The sequence below is a fragment of the Monopterus albus genome, unplaced genomic scaffold (assembly GCF_001952655.1).
Source record: "Monopterus albus unplaced genomic scaffold, M_albus_1.0 scaffold7.1, whole genome shotgun sequence".
Classification (NCBI taxonomy): domain Eukaryota; kingdom Metazoa; phylum Chordata; class Actinopteri; order Synbranchiformes; family Synbranchidae; genus Monopterus; species Monopterus albus.
Genome location: NW_018127887.1, coordinates 1,835,612 through 1,851,668, shown reverse-complemented (window position 1 = coordinate 1,851,668; position 16,057 = coordinate 1,835,612). Strand labels below are relative to the sequence as shown.

Here is a 16,057-nt window from a genome sequence, read left to right as displayed (position 1 = left end):
GCCTGCCTGATCATCCCACACAACCACTGTGAGCAGTCCCCAGAGAGCCAGGGCCGGCCGCAGCGAGCTGGTGCTTCTGGTGGCCCCCTGGTTTCTGCTCCTGCTGTCGGTGGCTATGGGTTATGAGGGCCCAGAGACTGGAAAGGCTTAACAGCGTTTGCTGTTGCCTGCATCAGCCTCCTCCATCACCCCTGAGTCCTGTATTACATTGAAAACAATACAAATGATTTACAAATCACTCTTTTCAGTTTTAATTTAGATTTTACATACCATCCCAACTTTTTCTGATTTGTGGTTGTAGATATTTTTTCTATATTGTCTTATGTTTTCATAAATGTTTTCCACCTTTCACTTTCACCCTGCTTGTGTTGCTATTTACAGTAAGAAAGTTTTTAAGATACCTGACTGAATTACCTGATGACCTGATGCCCTCTGCCTAAACAGAAAACACCAAAAAACCCCTGAGGCATCTTACCGGCAGCACAGGACCCTTTTCATTGAAACAAAGACTCCTGCGTTTCCTCATGTTCCTGTTACCACACATTGATAGGATTACATCTGTTACGTTTCATCTGTGGGTAAACACTTTAGGTTGCTGTAATACAGTCAGACTACAACCACCTCATTTGCTTCCCATACATGCTTGCATCACTGCTTAGACTAATTTGTGGCTGAGATTCAAAATTCCTTTTTCACACTGGCGATTCTTCTGGTCACCAGGGCACAAGATGACTGACTGCAGATGTTTCAGTGTTTTGTGTAACAGGATTTCCATCTTACATACATATTGCTGAGAAATTGGTGTATTTGTTGTTACAGGTTTTAGTAAAGTTGATCGGATTTAATAAAAACACTAAACTCTTTTGTGTTCTTTTTATTTAATGCTATCATGCTATCACAGCCAGGCCAGTTGCTGCTGTTCATCATTCTTTCTTCCTGCTAGCCAGTTCTGTTTTCTGAAGGGATTACTGATTACAGTAATCAGCCTGGTCACCTGGTAAGGGCTACAGCACGATGACAGCATCACCCACAAATGATGCTTTTTGAGTTTTACTTCCTCAGCCATATGGCTTACAAAGCATGGATTTCTGGTTTCTTAGTCATATTTGTTAATGTAAGCAGTAATGGTGTATATTGAATGGTGTGTGTGTGTGTGTGTGTGTGTGTGTGGGTGTTGCACTCTGGAAAGTTCCCAATGATGAACAGTCACACATTATTAATGCACTTGGGTAGAAATGTCGATCTGATGGGGTGTAGGGTACAGTTCACCAGAGTATGCAGGCTTTTCTCTTACACATCCAAAGCTTTGTTAGTGATTATATTTTACATTAACTAAAGTATTGTTTCGATTGGCCCTGGCAGTCTGTGGTTTCTGGGGGCCCCTAGCGGACTGTTTAGGAAACAAACCAAAAGGAAGGTGGTGGTGTACATATCGCAGGCAGGCAGGCAGTGTGGCTCCAGGGAGAATGACCTGTTTGCTGTAAGATAAGACGTTTTGTTCGAACAGCATGTCGAGTTTTTGGCAAATAAACCAGTTTTAGTCGACGTATCAGGGCATAAAGGATGGTTTGTTTCCGCTGGACTGATATACAGTAATTTACGAAGCGAAGTGAGTGAAGCGATGACGAGCTCAGGTAAGTGACCGTCAAATCCTTACTCTGATTTTTTCCCACCTCCGACAAATACACTTGCGAATTATGACATTTTAATTGCCCAGTCACTGGTTAAGGATGTAAACTTAGTCTAAAACTGCTAAATAAATAAGTGTATTAATGGAATAAATAGATAAACATACTGCGTACATGTATGTGCGTTTGGTGGGTATAGGTAAATGTCAGTCATGTGATATTTATTATAGTGTTTGTGGAATTCACTTGTTAGTCACTTATGTATTTAACATATCTGACTTAATTTAAACATTTTAAGTTAATTGGTGATGACAGAATTCATTAGAATGTTTTTGTACACTTGGAAACAGTGTGTAAAACGTGATAGGGAACTATGCTGAGGGGAAAACAACATACCTTCCTCTCACCGTGTTGCAGTTTAGCCCATCACAGAAAACTGTAGGACATTAGTGCAACCAGATGTCTGGAGTTTGCATGACTCTTTTCCAGTGCACCCCACTCTTCATCTCCCGTCTGCTCCTCCTCTTCCTCTGCTTGTTGACACAGGCCATTAGTGGAATAGAGTGCTGCTGTGTGGAGTGGCAAACAAAACCCATGTACTGTTTGAACCCCTGGAGAGCTGGTTTGGTACTTCACAGCAGTTTTACACTAAGCTGTCACTAGGTTGGGATCACTGCAGAGCAGATTTATGGAATGAAACCCCATTAGAACAACAGATGTCATAGTGAAAACACATAAAATGCATATTCCAAACATTTTTTTATTGTGTCAGATTAGGGCCATAATCTGTGACATTTCACATCTGGAACTGTTTTCTAACAGACACTCAACACAAAATCTCAAGTGTGTATCTTGCATTTTTGACTCTCCTCAGGCATGCACAAGCCACCGGTGGCCCCTAAACCAAAGCTGGTCCAACTCCAGATATCAGGGGCATCTCCTGCAACCCCCAGAAGAGATGGCCCCATGCTCCCATCTCCTAGTACACCAGGAAGGGTTAAACCAGTATTGGCTCCCAAACCCTGCCTCTCCAAACTCACCACTGCTGTGGAGTCCAAACCTCTGGCTTCAAAGAGCCTGCACCAAATATCTGTAACAGAAAACTCTCTGACTGTATACCTGCTCAACTCCCAGAATGGAATACAGCGAGAAAACAAAAAACCCGATTGGGATTATATTATTCCTATTTGCTTGTGTAGCCAAGAAAACTGCCAATGCATCAGGAGCACATCAGCAAACAAAGACAATATGGAGAAAGACTTAAAAACATTAACCAAGGATACAACTGAAGACAAGAGAAAGCTTCTCCATACATCTCGAGATACTGAAGATTACAGTGATGGCAGAACAGATGACACAAAGAACCACGTGAAAAGCAGTAGTCCTCCACAAAATGTTTGTCCCCAGCCTGCTTCTACCAACACCCACCTCACTGATCATAAAACTTTACAAGAAACAATTACTTTGGACAAAAATCTGAACACAAACATCAGTACCTCCAGTCCGGTAGTGACCCCTAGGCCCTTTCCTCCTCACAGGACATGGAGTGATGAGGCAAATGGTAACATAATACCAAAGAGTGCACCCGAGGAAGATGCTCTTGGCTCAGAGAGAATGTCTGGTGAGTCCCAACCCAAACCAGCCCATAAGAATCCTGTCCCTATACCACGGAAACCCAGAACAGCTGTTCTGGCCCATCAGAAAAAGGTGGAGGAAGAGAAGAGGGGAGAGACTGTAAGCCAGGAAAGGAAGGAAATGAACATCAATAAAGAGGAGGTGTCATCAGAGGGGAAGGGCAGCTCCTCCATGTCTGTCAGTGTACCTGTTAGTGAAAACAAGCAGCCAGCTTTTCTGTCTGCAAGAAAAGCCTGTCCTCCACCAGCACCTCCGCCCAGGAAGAAACCTTTTCTCTCTGCACCTGAGAACGTGCCAACCTTTGCCCCTCGGGTATTTGCAAATGATGTGGAAGAGGAAGACCTGGGAATGGACAGCGACATTTATGAGAAGGAGATATCAGTTGACCAGGACAGTAGGGTGGAAAAGAAAGGAAGGGATGATCAGGAGACGGTCTGCAGCAACCTCACACATTGTCTTCCTTCCAGTAGTTTGCTCACTCAGCCTCCTGGCATCAGTGCCGCAACAGAGAATAACAGGGCGGTCAAGGTCGATCCAAAGAAGCCCCACCAACACAGCAGCCCGATATGGATCCAGAGGAAGGAATCTAAGGAGAAAGAAGAGGGAAAATTAGGAGATGGTGAGAAAAGGCATGTTCTTCCGCTACAAGATTGTGCTGTAAAGGAGGGCTTACAGAGAGAGCTGCCTTTGCATACAGATGAGAAAACAAGTAGAAACCTCATAACAGTTGGAAACAAGTCTTCCCAGTCTACTCTGGGCAAACAGAAAGCCAGGTCATTCTCTGGTGCTGATGTTGTTCGCTTTGAGCAAGACAGGAGGAACTCTTTCCGAAAACTGCTGGAATTGAAGCTCTCTGTGAAGAACCCAATTGTAAAAGGAGGCCAGAGCCCAGACTCCACTGCAAATGATGATGAGCAAAGTGTGGACAGGGACCAAGACAAATGCCAGAACTTCCCTGCGCATCTCCGAGAACGCAAATTCTCCTGCCCACTGATTGGAGTAGAACAAAGTGTAGATGAAGATGAGTTTTCTCATGGAATAGAACAATCTGGTCACAATGAGAGCATCGGTATATATGAGGAAATAGACTACTTGAATGTGCATGTGGGAAAGGCAGAGTCATCTATGACCTGCCACGGTGAAATGTATTGTGATGAGGGCATTTATGAGGAGCCTGAACCCTTTATGTCCTTAGAGAAAACCAACAGACAGCAGCAGCATCAGACACCAGCAGCTGGCGGGTAAGTTATGATGTCTGTTATTTCTGTTTCTTATTTCTGCATCTATTTGATTCTGTTTTTTTCTCTTATTATATCATCTGTAAACGATCTAGTGTATGACAGAGAGTGTCTGTTACCATTTTTATAAGGGGAAGTCACACAGAAGCATGTCACATTGTATTTTGTTGCAGGTTCCTGTCAGGGGAGTTTGACAAGTGTGTTAGCATGCATGCTTGCAACATTTTTCATGTGTTGATAGGTTTGTAGATTGACCTAATAATTCAGATGACACAGACAATTCTATATATACTTCATATACTGTAGTAGGTTGTTATCAGAGGCTTCCTTTGCCCTAAAAGGCCTTGGTGTTTGTTGCAGCTCAGGATTGTTTCCTCTCTGGGGCTAAAAAGGCAGTTAAGTGTTTTAAGTTTTAAAGGATCTGTTAATAGAAATATTTAAGATCTGCTACTGAGATTTTTGTCTCCATTAAAACACAATAGTTGTGACAATTCTCTACGTGTTCCTCAAAGCATTGGAAAAATAGTTTGAGAAAGCTGTGTGTTTTTCCAGAAATCGTGTTCCTGTAACTCTGCATAAACATTAGAGCCGCAGGTTTAATTTAAACTACTTTTTATCCAGGAGAAGGTTTCTACAAAACTGTTGACAGTGAGGTTTGTGATTCGAGCAGACAACATTGTCTCTGGCACAACACAATACCGCTTAGTTTTCCTCATGTAAATGTTAAATGATTGGATCAAGACGTATAAAATATTTGTATCCAAGATGAGGAAATATTTTTTGGTTTGGACTGAGCCTTTTTTTAAGATTATTGCATCAGTTAAACTGCTAGTATGGTTATTTTTTGGGGGGAGGACTGTTAGTAATTAGTCTTTTCTGCAAAGAAATTATGAATGACCAGTGAACTCAACTTGAAAATTTAGATTACAGTTTGTGTAACTGTTCGCTGTCTCTCAGTGAAATGCGACAGTGTAAACATGCCAGTGTGTAAGAACCAGTGACTCTGGCACACTGGGTTTGTTGCTCAGTTTTAGCCTCTTTCTCTCTCTAGCTAGACCAGGGCTAGTGATACAGCACGTGACAGTGTTGATGATTATCAGTACATGATTTGGTTTTTCCTCAGCTGCGTTAACTGGCCCCTTTCCTGTGTGACTCCCACTCCTTTAGAGCAGGAACTGTTATGAATACTGCTACATTGATGTTTTTCTTCCAAAAATACATATGCTGACAAAGATGTTTTTATTTCAAACCTCATCTCTTTTCCCTAATCTATAAATAATGTACTCCTTATACTTTTTAAATTAATCATGTGCCATTAAAATGACTAAAGGCATGTCATTGTTTGCTGAATGCACATTGTTTTTAATAAATGCCTGCAGCAGCAAATGTTTGTTCACACCACAACATCTGTCTCTGTTCTTCTCTGACCCCAATGCTCTGGCCTTTTAACAGCTGTTCTACCAATGAGGAGGTGGCACCACAGGGTTATAGCCACTCAGATGATGATACTAGAGCCAACACCTCAGATGAGGAGGAGGATGATTGCATCTTCATGTCAAGTAAAGGAGACCCTGAGCAGCCAGGGCAGAGTACGGTGAGGACAGCAGACACTGTTTAGTCCCTGATGTGCACAGAAACATTGCCTGGAATTATCTCACAGGGTTTGTGTTGTGAGACATAATGATTTTGTCTTGAACCTCAGGGGAAGAATTTGTCTTCTTTCTGACACTCGTTCATTTTCATCAACCTCCTGAATATACAGTGCAGTACAGCTAAATGAATGCAGTCTAATACATCAGCACTGCAATAAATTCTCCCTGTGATGATGTGATGATAAATTTTTGTTGAGAGAGAGGTTCATTTAGATGTATGATTATTTTGTCTGTTTTTGCACCTTTGTTAGACCCAGAATGGAAACAAGACCAAAATTCACCACATCGCGACAGAAATCATGACCTCTGAGAGTGTGTAAGTCTTAATATTGTTTTAATTTAAAACATATACCCACTTACTACTAGTGGTAGCCAGCCATGCCGATAGTTTTGGTTTGTTTGCCCAGGTTTGAGATGTTTAGAGTATAAATAATATTGTCTATGGTGCTCACAATGTTGAAAAATTACATTTAAGTCAACAGCGATATCTAATTTCAAAGAGACAACTGGGGATCAACTGTTTCACTAACTCTTTCTCTTGTATAAAATGAAAACTCACAGTAAGCTTTGTCTGTTGTACAAAGAAAATGGTTTTTGACCGATATGTGGCTGTTGATGTTTTTAATAGTAATTTTGTTATGCTGTTGGCACCACACACAATATGCTGTTTTACTTGAAATACCCCAAAACCTTAGCAAATAAAACTAAAATTATAAGCATGGATAAATAAGAAAGAGGAAAACTATTTATTTTCTTTTGCTTAAAAGGAAGTGGCTCTTTATGACTTTACTCATTAATTATATCTTATTTAACTTCTCATCATGCCAGGGATCATAATCTACCTATCATTATTCTTTGTTTTTGTAGGTTTGTTGATGTCCTGAAGCTGCTTCATGTCGTAAGCATCCCTTTACTTCATCCTTTAAAGGTAGGGTTGGCGATCCTGGAAAAACCAGCAAGAGGAAGCTCAGTCTTGAAATTAGACAATTGAAGAAATCACACCCTTTCGTTCTAACTTCTCTCCAAAGCCACTCCTCCAAACCACAGTGCACACTGCAACGTGAACTGCCTGACTAGTACTGATTTCAGGAAATAACAAATGCTCCCCAAGCAAAATAAAACCAATAGTTACATGTCCAGCAGAAATACAGCCACCAGAAATCGTGTTCCTGTAACTCTGCATAAACATTAGAGCCGCAGGTTTAATTTAAATTTAGCCCTTTTCATTCTCAGTTGTTGCCATCGTTCAAAAGCCACACCGATGTTAATTCTGGTTTTACTTCTTGCAGCATCCAACTTCTTTTTAGTTGTAACTTTCTAGAATACACTATTATCTGCCCCAGATCTGTGGCCCTGAACCACAGTTGGGGGCCCTCTGGTTAATGGCTAAACTGCTTTAGCCCCGGTATCTAGTCTTAGAGGTCCGGGCGGGGAGAAGTGAAGAGGGAGTCCAGGGAGCAGGTTTCTTTCTTTATGTTGTCAGTGCATTTAATGTATTCATAGGATGAGGTGTTTTTCAGCCCTGCTGCTGCCACAAATGGCAGGTTTCTTTCTTTATGTTGTCAGTGCATTTAATGTATTCATTACCATTGGGTTGAAAAGAGAAATTCAAGTAATGTAACAAAAAAATCTTCTGAATCGCCAGCCCTACCTTTAATTCTGTTGGTTTCACATGAAAACAGGCCCCAGAGGCTGTTGTTATGTTTTATCTGGTATTAATCGACTGTGAGAGTTCACTATATGTGTTTGATAATGCTAGTTACTGGGGCACACCCCATGCAGGATAAGACTGTGTAGACCCAGCTGCCCGCAGCTTTGTCAGCATGGCTCACATTCCTCACAGTCGTCTCCTGGTAGGTTGATCTGACAGGAATGCTACACTTATCTGTACTTAAACACAGCCTTGTGGCATTTTGAAAAACTTCATCTGTACTTCCCTGAACGTGTTTGTGACAGCATACAGTGCATGGTAACAAGTACGGCAAAAACATGTATATGTTGTCAGACCTGTACAAATCTACCCAGCTCTCTTGTAATCTCACAGTTAATAAAATCTACTTTAAAGTCTCTCTACACATTATGTGAAATGTATAGTGTAAGAATACATAAAGAAACATAGTAAATGTGGCACTTTGAGAAAAAAAAACTATTATTATCTATAACTACTTTATTTAGCTAGGCATACCAACTGTAATAAACTGCCATTTGAGTATCACATCATACTATCTAGCAAACAGATAAAAAGGAACTGGCACAAGCTGTGCTACGTAAACAACACAATGGGAAGTGGTTAGACCTCTAAAAAACACGGGACAACAAATAGTCTCATCCTACTAAATACAGTCATATGAGCAGAAATTTGGAAAGACACAAAGTCACACCATGAGAATGCAACAGGATTGAGTCATAAGTGATGACTCGTCACAGGCAGGAAGTGCTTGGGTGTCTGTGGACCGTAGAGAAATGGAAGCCAGTAATAAGAAACAGCCATTCCAAGAAGGCGGAGATTACTTATTATTTGTTCAGTCTCCATCTCTGGCAGGCAGGCAGGCAGTCATCTGGCTTTCCATGGACTGATAAATGTTTTGTTGTGTGTCTTCATCAGCTAACTGTTGAACCATATCTATAGCCATTCTAGTGTTGTCTCTGTGCACTGTTGCTCAGCTGAACACCCATTGTCTCCAAAATGTCAACTTCCCAGTGGCAGAAAGATAATAACAGCTTTGACTTTTACCTTAATGGAAATGTACTGTGTGGTCTTTCTGATGAGCTTTCAAAGCGTAATCCTTAGCATTCAAATAATATTTTCGGTCTATCAAACAGTATGTACACTGTACAAACAAACTGAAGAGAAACAGTGATTGTGCCCACTTCACTCTGGACAGTAACATAATATTACTAACAAATACTTCCTTACTGTTTCCTCAGTCATGTCTGCATTATAATCTTCGCTTATCTTGTGAATCATCCATATTTTTTCTAATACCATTTAAAATACATTTCTTCACTGTCAGTTGTTGTAGTAGGAAGAGAATACATGTGTTAACCACAGGCGTTCACCTCTGGGTGCCCAGTCTGCATGCAGTTTTATCTGCCACGTGTCACCATAAACCACCAAAAGAACCATCCACATCATCAGAAAGAGCAGCAGAAACAGCTATCTCAGCTCTTCTGTGCTTTTTAAAAAATCCTGACTCATCAAATAATGGAAATTTGAGGATCCTTAATGGGAGTCAGGGTATTTTTATGATACATCACCAGGTTTTTCATGATGTGCCTGTGTTCCTGTAATCACCCAAGTCTTTCTGACTATCTGACCTATAGGACTTCCGTGATTTGGTGTCCAAGGCATCTCGGCAGAGTGGGAGCCCTGTGATAGAGGAGCGTCTTCTGAACCAGATCTTGTACTACCTTCCACAGCTCTATGAACTCAACCATGACCTGCTCAGAGAGCTGAAGCAGAGAGTGGCACAGTGGTACAACAAATTTATTTTAAAAAGTGTTTATTTTACTGACACCATATTCATTCACCCACACATTGTGGTCAAAGGTACAGTATGTCGGCATCCCTGTACATTTGTGTACATTGCATCAGGGACTGTGTTAGCCTTCTGTTCCAGTTCAAGGACATCTTAAAGCTCCTTACTGAAGCAATCATTTCTTAAATATTCAAATATTTCAGTTCAATAAATTCAGTATTTAAATTTCTACACTTCATATGTCAGTGTAAAATTAAAGCATTATAACGAACTATTGGAGTAACGCTGTGATAATAAGCCTTAATTCTGAAATGGTCTACAACAATATATAATGTACTATAGTGTATTGTACACCTCAGTTACATATACACACACTTCAAAACATGTTGCAGTGTCTAGGTTATCTCATTCTACTCCATTTAATGCACAGGGATGACAATGTGCAGCTAGCAGACATTTTCCTGAAGAAAGGGCCCTTTCTGAAGATGTACTCCACATACATCCGTGAGTTTGACAAGAATGTGGCTCTACTGGAAGAGCAGAGCAAGAGGAATCCAGCATTTGGTGCTGTAGTACGACAGTTTGAGGTAACAAGGCTCACTAAACCAGTTTTCTCTGTCTAAGTGGGTGTGTCTTTCGGGTTAATAAGGCTTCATAGTTTCTGTGTATGCATCTAAAAATTGTGTTATTGGTGTATCTTTTTTTGTCCAAGGCCAGTCCACGTTGTGCTAACTTGGCTTTGAAGCATTACCTACTGAAGCCTGTTCAGAGGATTCCACAGTATCAGCTGCTGCTCACAGGTACTTAAGATGAAGAGTCAACTTGACAACGTTAAATCAATCAGTTTAATATCTTGGCACATTGTTATTAAACCAGAGTCATGCATACATACATTATCTATACTGTTTATCTTGAAGAGGGTCATGGGGGGCTGGAGCCAATCCCAGCTGACATTGGGTGACAGGCAGGGTCCACCCTGGTCAGGTCATCAGTCTATCACAGGACTGACACTTAGACAGACAACCACACACACCCACACTCATTCCTAGGGGAAATTTAGAGTCGCCAATCAACCTAAGCTGCATGTCTTTGGACTGTTGGAGGAAGTACCTGGAAGGAACCCACACAGGCACAGGGAGAACATGCGGACACGCACAGAAGGGCACAAGGGGCTTAAACCTGGAATCTTCTTGCTGTGAGGCCACAGCACTAACCACTGCATGCTGCATACCATGCTGCCCCCGAGGTCATTCATTAAAAGCCAAATGGCTTCATCATTGCAGCTACAGGCTCCTAAACAGTGCTTGTTTGCCAAATACATGATGTCTCGTTAAAGGCATCAGGCTGCCCTCTGGTGTCCAGAAAAACAAAAGTAGCTTGGAATTTCTGCCTTGCTTCTTCTATCCTCCTATAATAAGGTTTTTGAAGTGTAGCCCAAATCAGATGTGGTGAAGTTACACAAGCTTTTAATATGAATGACCTTAGTGTTCCGTGAGTCTAAAGGATCAGAGTCGAACACTCAGTGCCAAAATGTGAAAAACAGTCCTCATGTTGCTCTTGGATAATTACATTATTAAGCACCTGCAGACCATTTTATCCAGGATTTTAATTTCCGTTTGCATTCCAGGAATTGACTATATAACAATGAATACTTGTAACCAAGTGTACAAAGTCTTTTTCACTTGTTTGGTTCCACTCTTGACCCTGACTTTGAAAGGGTTGTTATTTTGTTTCAGACTATCTGAAAAACCTGTCGGAGGACTCGGCTGATTACAAGGACACACAAGGTAAACACAGGACCTTTTAACATCTCTATACAGTAAACAGAGGTGATGGTGCCAGTGGAACTGTATCATGTATGTGATGTACATGTACCGTATACTGTATGTGGTGTACACCTTTACACATTTTTTCTTCTCAGCTGCCCTTGCTCTAGTGAAAGAGGTTGCCAATCATGCCAACGACTTCATGAAACAAGGGGTGAGAGACAGTCAGCACATTCTCTTAACATGTTAATAAGATGCTCTGAGCAGTTTACTCATGTTAATTTTTTTTCTAAATCTCAGGACAACTTCCAGAAACTAATCCAGGTGCAGTGCAGTCTGAATGGCAACCATGAAATAGTCCAGCCTGGGCGGGTAAGACCTCATAGATGTTGTTTGTGTTTGTGTTGTAAATTTACCTGCATTAGATTTGTTACATTATAATTTTTAGCTGAACTTTTATAATTATTATTATTCACAATCACTCATTTAAGTCTATTTAGTAGCTGTTCTGGATTTTTCAGCCATATCACAAGACCATCATCAGACAATAGAGTTCAGCCATGGAATAGTAGATGTTTAAATTAGCATTTTTCTATCATTTCTGCTTCATGTTGGCTTAAGTTCCAAAGTTCATTGTTGACCTTAAAAATAGCAGTTGGCAAAACAGTCTCTTTTTAATCCATACAATTTAAACCTTAATGTCATTGTAATGAAGCCCCATAATATTATGGTGAGCAGGAAATCACATTAACAGAACTATAACACTAGATGTTTTTATCCAAATGGTTCATTACCTTTAGGGCTTATAATAGTGTCCCATTTCAAGACCAACATTTAAATTTCATTAATATTCAGAAAATGAAAATAGCCATCCTTCTCATTTAAACAAGGAAAAACTATGAACTTGACTTAATGTGACATTTTTGTCCCCCAGATCTTCCTGAAAGAGGGACTCCTATTGAAGCTGTCCAGGAAGATAGTACAGCCCAGAATGCTCTTCCTGGTATAGTGTCCATGTATCTCATGCTTCTCTTCCTTCATTCTTCAAGTGACATCTGCCCCAGCCAGTCTGTTGTGTGCTCTCTACCTTCAGTTAGTCCAGAATATATTCTGTGAAGGTTTGACTGTGATCAGACAGATGCTCCTTTCTTTTTAGTTAAGCGTCTTTTTCCTAAGTAAGGTATTATATGGTCCATATATCCTTGTATCTCACCTTTGTTGTCTTTTACTGCCATAAGGACACTGAAGTTGTAGATCAGAAACTTTTGACTGTCCGGAGGTCAAGGCTCAAAGACGCTTGAGCCTTTGATTATATGTACACAAACTTCATAACTGTCTTTATCAAAACAATGGAAGCTAATGAAACAAAAATGATTCATTATCTATTAGAAAATACAGAATGAACAGAAAAGACAGAATAAAAGTAATATTCCTTTGCTATTTCTCCCTTAGTTTAATGACGCATTACTCTACACCACTCCTCTTCAGTCAGGCCAGTACAAGCTCAACAAAATGCTGTCTCTGGCTGGGATGAAGGTGACATCTCCTTTTATTTCCTTGCACTCTTCATCTTTTCATATTCTTACATAGTATCACAAGATAAGGTATACGCTGCCATCATTTCTCACAATGAAAATAATTACAGGTTAGCAAACCAAGCCTAGAGGCCTATCAGAATGAGCTCAACATTGAAAGTGTGGAGCGCTCCTTCATTCTCTTTGCAAGGTAATGATCAGGGGAAAAAGATGCCTCAATGTAATTTGAGAAAGTGGTGTTTCATAATCCTATGTTTATCACTGAAGTGCATAGAGGTCTGTGGATACTGTGTAGATGTAGTCACACTTGGTTTCTCTACCTTCAGTTCAGCCATAGAGAGAGATGAATGGCTTCAGGCCATTTCCCTGGCGATCAGTGACTACGCCAAGAGGAAGATCAGCTTTATACCTGGCAAGCCTTCAGAAAAGGTATGATTGTCTTAAGCAGTAGTTCACTTTATACACTTCCTGTTTGCAGAGTATGAGCCTATAGGGTCATCAAAACAAACATTAAAAAGTCAATTTTATAATGCAAGTGAGCAGTGAGTGATAATGTTTTGCTTAGTTTTTTTTAAACTTATATCCAGGTAGACCAGATGGACGGCGCTTCTTTAGGCTCTAAAGCCCCTATATGGATCCCTGACCTGCGGACAACCATGTGTATGATTTGCTTCTCTGATTTCACCCTGACATGGAGGCGACACCACTGCCGAGCATGTGGAAAGGTGAGGTGACAAAAGCAGTCAGAGTTGGAAGAAATACTCTCTCCCTTTTGTTACAACTGTCATTTCTAAACGATTCTTCATCAAAAATAAGCAAAATAAGATAGCTAATAAAATGTGAAAATAGGAATATTTTGGGAAATAATTAGCTCTGCACTGAAACTGGAAACAGCAGAAAACAGCTGGCCAGACTGAAAAAAAAGAGAAAAAGTATGACTTTTGTGCTTTATCATCCCATCAGGTCGTGTGCCAGGACTGTTCTTCCAACAAACACTGTCTTGAATACCTAAAGAATCACTTAGCACGAGTGTGTGACGATTGCTTCGTTATTCTTCAGCAGCAAAGTAAGAGTAGTTTCCTTCTAACACTGTTTGCAATCTGGCAACACATTGTCATTCTTATATTTTTATGCTATCCAGCTGAAACATCACTGTGAATTAGACAAAGGAATACCATCTATTCTTTGTATTTTCTGTGTATTAAAGCACCGCATGTTGTGTATTTCTGTTCATCAGATGAAAGCTCCTCACCAGCAGCCCCAGCCCTTGGAAACAAATCTGCTTTTTCTTTCGTCAAGAAGCACAAGAAGATACCTGCAGCCCTCAAAGAGGTGATGGTTCTTTTTCCTGATCAGGATGCATAGTTATTCATAATGACCAGATATCTGATCAGGTGGGGGTTTATGTCTTTCAGGTGTGTGCAAACACAGACAACTCCTCCATGAGTGGGTATCTGCAGAGGTCAAAGGTTAATAAGAAGCTGGGGAAAAGGCTGTGGTTCGTGATTAAGAACAAGGTCTTGTACACATACGCTGCAAGTGAGGTAAGGTCTCCTATTTTTGTCAATGAATAGTCTCTTCATATCAGTCGACCAATAGGAATTAATTTCATGTCATTCTAAAATCTTTGATTGTGTCTTCATGCAGGATGTTGCAGCATTGGAGAGTCAGCCCCTGTTAGGATTTGTGTTGAAGGCAGATCCATCTCAGAAATTACAGTTTGAGCTCTATCACCAAAACACACTTTACTATATTTTTAAAGCTGATGACGTCCAAACTGCCCAGAGGTACAATGTTAAAAGGGATACATCTTGTTATTGTATATGACAGAAATAGTAAAACTAATGATCTTTTTTCTTTTTAAACAGATGGATCAACTCATTCAAAGAAGCCACCGTGCTTTAAAGTTATTCAACATATTTTTTTGCCTTTGCCTGAACATTTTTTACCTCAGTGAATTCTGCAAAAAACACCTGGAGACACCATTATTAGATGGATTGAACTGAATCCAATTATATTATTTTATTGCTTTTATTATAATTTACTATTGTTACCTTTTACATAGTGTTAGAGAACTCCTGTGGAGGTGGTAAATTACTTATTTTTGTATATTAACATGAATCTTTCTCATCAGGATTTATGCAATTTTGGCCATGATGTAAGAATCATTTAACAACCACCTTTAGCTATTTTAGACTTTTATACTTTCATTTTTTTTTCAGCATTTTAATTTCTCTGGTAACCTGTTTGAATCTCCATAGCACAGATTATTAACAAAAGCTCTTTGTCTACAAATTTGTAATGAATACCATCATCACAAATGGTTCACATTTACCCAGTCATTTTCAGAGGTCAAGACTAGTAATATGTTTTTTGTTGTTTGGGAATAATTACTTTATTTTGCACTTGTCAAGTTGGCTATAGAACACAACATGCACTCATGATAAAGATCAATCTTCTACCTCACATAGGTTTGAGTCTCACATAGTTTTAATGGTGTACCAGGGAAATATTCACTGTTTGAACATACCATAACTGTATGCTAACACAACTGTACCATACTATGTATTGCACTTAAATCACTCAAATGCCTGTACATATTTTATACTCCACACACATATCCTGTGTAAATATACACAATTGTAAACTATACCAAATTTCTAAGAATCTCATTTTTACTACTTAAATTCTTTCACTGTAATAAACTGTTGTTTTACTGTGCTTTTTGTTATGATTGGTTGTATGAAGCAGGAACAAACAATTGTTTTAATAGTCAGCAAAAGAGGAAGTAAGTTGTATATAGGCCACTCATGTCACTGTAACATATAAAACTGTAACAACCAGCATACACACAAAGATAAACAGCTAGTCAAACTTGGTGTAGGGGTTAAAAGTCGTAATAGGCCTGCAATGTGTTAATTAGCAGTTTATAAATGAATAGTGGTCCAGGTGTCCAGCAGCCCCTTTTGAGAAGGGGTTCAAGAGTTCATTGAAGACCTAAAAATACAGCAAATCCTTTGGGCTAGAGAGGATGTTCCACAATATCCGGAAACCCAGAGGTTGTTCTTATTAATGGCATAAGATGGATCCCTCCTAAATAAAACAGCTTATAGTACCCCTATTT

The 16,057-nt window shown here is 40.0% G+C and overlaps 2 protein-coding genes across 6 annotated transcripts in view; both read left to right on the top strand.

The window, feature by feature from the left end:
• The window catches only part of LOC109973971 (uncharacterized protein C3orf20), a 9,017-nt gene extending 8,164 nt beyond the window's left edge, over positions 1–853 (top strand). For 4 of the 5 annotated variants that reach the window (XR_002276908.1, XR_002276906.1, XR_002276909.1 and 1 more), the window contains one exon: positions 445–853. The gene's annotated coding sequence lies outside the window, so the exon portion shown is untranslated. Of the gene's footprint in view, positions 1–381 lie in introns of all 5 variants that reach the window. The other variant, XR_002276907.1, reaches the window with a different exon arrangement.
• Positions 854–1,344: 491 nt separating this feature from the next.
• On the top strand, positions 1,345–16,057 carry LOC109972719 (FYVE, RhoGEF and PH domain-containing protein 6-like). Its single transcript, XM_020621795.1, has 21 exons — positions 1,345–1,634; positions 2,503–4,504; positions 5,954–6,095; positions 6,405–6,469; positions 7,021–7,051; positions 9,478–9,629; positions 10,063–10,219; positions 10,345–10,432; positions 11,369–11,419; positions 11,554–11,612; positions 11,699–11,770; positions 12,333–12,401; positions 12,851–12,934; positions 13,044–13,123; positions 13,260–13,362; positions 13,521–13,658; positions 13,897–13,999; positions 14,171–14,265; positions 14,349–14,477; positions 14,581–14,720; positions 14,802–16,057. Exons 1-21 carry the CDS (start codon positions 1,622–1,624, stop codon positions 14,836–14,838), a joined length of 3,810 nt encoding a protein of 1,269 aa, XP_020477451.1. The 5' UTR covers positions 1,345–1,621; the 3' UTR covers positions 14,839–16,057.

What these genes read in the sequence shown, in the direction of transcription:
- LOC109972719 (XM_020621795.1), top strand. An exon ending in AAGCAGAGAGTGGCACAGTG is followed by an intron (nt 9,630 to 10,062) that starts GTACAACAAATT and finishes TTTAATGCACAG; the next exon opens with GGATGACAATGTGCAGCTAG. An exon ending in TGTCTCTGGCTGGGATGAAG is followed by an intron (nt 12,935 to 13,043) that starts GTGACATCTCCT and finishes AAATAATTACAG; the next exon opens with GTTAGCAAACCAAGCCTAGA.